This window comes from Camelus ferus, chromosome 19, assembly GCF_009834535.1.
Source record: "Camelus ferus isolate YT-003-E chromosome 19, BCGSAC_Cfer_1.0, whole genome shotgun sequence".
NCBI classification, from domain to species: Eukaryota; Metazoa; Chordata; class Mammalia; order Artiodactyla; family Camelidae; genus Camelus; species Camelus ferus.
In genome coordinates this window covers 17,582,430-17,584,769 of record NC_045714.1, presented here as the reverse complement: position 1 = coordinate 17,584,769, position 2,340 = coordinate 17,582,430, and the positions used below count along the sequence as shown (strand labels likewise).

Sequence of the window (2,340 nt, the reverse complement as noted above, 5' to 3'; positions counted from 1 at the left end):
CGGCTTTTCACGTAACTTAGGAACCTCAGAGCCTCCCGGCGTGATTTTCATCGTTCAGCCCTGGGGCCGTCGCTGTCCCCACCCCCAGCCCAGAGGCTCCGAGCCTGCCCGTCCCCGGGACGCGTTCGTTCGCTTCCGATCGCCGCGTGCAGAGTCCGCTCGGGCGCGTCTCCTGTCGGCCCGCGCCGTGGCTCGCAGGCCCTCCGGGCCGCAGGCCGGACCCCGCCGGGCGCCCGCGCGGTCACCACGTCCTGCCGTAGAGCAGGTTGGCGCCCAGCACGCCGCCGCCGTAGTCCCCGGCCGCCGCGGGGTCCAGGGCCGCCAGGCCGCCCCCCGGGCCGTGCAGCGCGGGCGGGCTGGGCGACAGCTCCTCCAGCTCGGGCGTCGGCGCGGGCGGCTGCGGGCCGGCCTGGCCGGGCGTCGGCGGGCCCGCGCCGTTCTGGCAGGGCTTGCCGTCCTTGACCAGCACGGGCACGGCCACGCGGCGCGGGGACGGCGGCGGCGGGCCCAGGCCGGCCTCCTGCTGCAGCTGCTGCGCCGCCTTGTCCTTGGCCTGCCGCTTCATCTTGTAGCGGTGGTTCTGGAACCAGATCTTCACCTGCGTCGGCGTCAGGTGGATCATGCTGGCCAGGTGCTCGCGCTCGGGCGCCGACAGGTACTTCTGCTGCTTGAAGCGCCGCTCCAGCTCGTAGACCTGCGCCTGCGAGAAGAGCACCCGCCGCTTCCTCCTGGGCGCCGCCGCCGCCGCGTGCAGGGGCGCCAGCGACTTGGCGGCGTCCGCGATGCCGGTCAGCGACCCCATGCCGGCCACGTTCACGCCCGCCGACGGCCCCATGAACCTGGAGACTGGGGAGGGGCCCGAGGGGAAGGCCGGTCAGCCAGCGGGGCTCTGGCTGGGCCCCTGCGCCCCCACCCCGCGCGCCCCGGGACCCAGGACCCCCCCGCGCGCCCCCGGTCTGGCCCCTGCGCCCCCACCCCGCGCGCCCCGGGACCCAGGACCCCCCGCGCGCCCCCGGCTGGGCCCCTGCGCCCCCCGCGCGCCCCGCGCTGCGGCGGGAAGAGCCCGCGCCGTCCGCTGCCCTGCGTCCCGCGCTCCTGGCCCCGCTCACTTGACGAGTAGCGCGGGTCAGCGTTGGCGCCGTACCAGCCGCCGGCCGCGCCGCCCCGCATGCCGTCCGCGTAGGCGGGCAGCTCGCCCACGCTGCCCAGGCCGCCGTTGCAGTAGCCGCCCACGGCGCCGTGCGGGAACTGCGAGACGCCCGGCGGCATGTGGTAGGTGGCGGCCGCGGCCGCCGCCGCCGCCGCTGCCGCCGCCGCCGCCGCCGCCGCGTTGTGGCCCGCCATGGCGTGCGGGGGCTGCATGCCCGCCGCCTGCGAGGAGGGGCCGGGCGGCGGCGCGCGGTAGGCGGCGGCCGCGGCCCCCAGGGGCGCCCCCAGGCCGGGCGGCGCGCCGTCCATGGCGCCGCCGAACTTCTTGTAGGTCTCCTCGATGGGGCTCAGGATGTCGGACACGGAGAAGGGCGTCGTGTGCTTGGGGCTCAACGACATGGCTCGGCGGACGGCCAGGTAGGGGGGCCCCGGGCGCGCGCGGGCGGGATGCGGCGGCCGCTGGTGGCCGCCACCTCGGCCGCGGCGGCAGCGCCTGGGACCAGGAGTCGGCGGCGCGGCGACCCCCCGAGCTGCGGGATCTGGGGTTTATTTTAGTCCGGCGCCAGGTTTACGACAGACTCGGGGGGCGGAGCAACATCCCAAACGAGCAAACAATGGTCATTGACATCTTTTTCTCTCGCACCCCCACCTCCCCACAGTGCAGGCAAAAAAGGTAAAGGGGGCAGTTGGCTGTTCCTTGCGAAGATCACCCCCCTTTGCTTTCTCCATCCTTCCCTCCCCTATCCCGGCGGTCACCCCCGCCCTCGAGCCCCAGAATCAGAAACTACGAGGCGAGGCCGGCGTCGAGGCTTGGTGTGAAGGGCTCCGCGCTTCTGCGCATCTAGACCCCAGTTTTCCTGAAGTGACTGCCTAGCGAGGTCCAGTATAACTGGGGGGGGGGGGGGGCGGGCGGGCGGGTGCAGGGCTCGCCTGGTCCTCTTCCGCTACCAGTCTCTCATTCGCTCCGTCATCTAAAGTGTTTAAAAAAAAAAAAAAAGAAGAAGAAAGAAAAAGAAAATAAGGCTCTTGGTTCCCACCATAAGAGCACATAAAGAGACGAGGTACAATGAGCGTCCTCTGCCGCTACAGGGCTTCTAATTTATGCATACCTAGACTCTTAAGCATCATTTTCTGAGCAACCAAACGGGCACTTCCAAATTAGCTCAAAGTATCCAAATCCAAAGAAGAGAG

General features: G+C 71.2%; 1 protein-coding gene across 1 annotated transcript; it reads right to left on the bottom strand.

Annotated features, from left to right (window-relative positions):
* Positions 1–241: 241 nt before the first annotated feature.
* Positions 242–2,086, bottom strand: NKX2-4 (NK2 homeobox 4). Its single transcript, XM_032461742.1, has 2 exons — positions 1,110–2,086; positions 242–846 (listed from the first exon to the last, which is right to left on the bottom strand). Exons 1-2 carry the CDS (start codon positions 1,546–1,548, stop codon positions 242–244), a joined length of 1,044 nt encoding a protein of 347 aa, XP_032317633.1. The 5' UTR covers positions 1,549–2,086.
* Between the last annotated feature and the right edge of the window lie 254 nt (positions 2,087–2,340).

Coding starts and splice junctions, on each gene's coding strand:
- NKX2-4 (XM_032461742.1), bottom strand. CDS start 1,548: ATGTCGTTGAGCCCCAAGCACACGACGCCCTTCTCCGTGTCCGACATC. Junction 847..1,109: donor TGACCCGCGCTACTCGTCAA/GTGAGCGGGGCC, acceptor GCCCCTCCCCAG/TCTCCAGGTTCATGGGGCCG.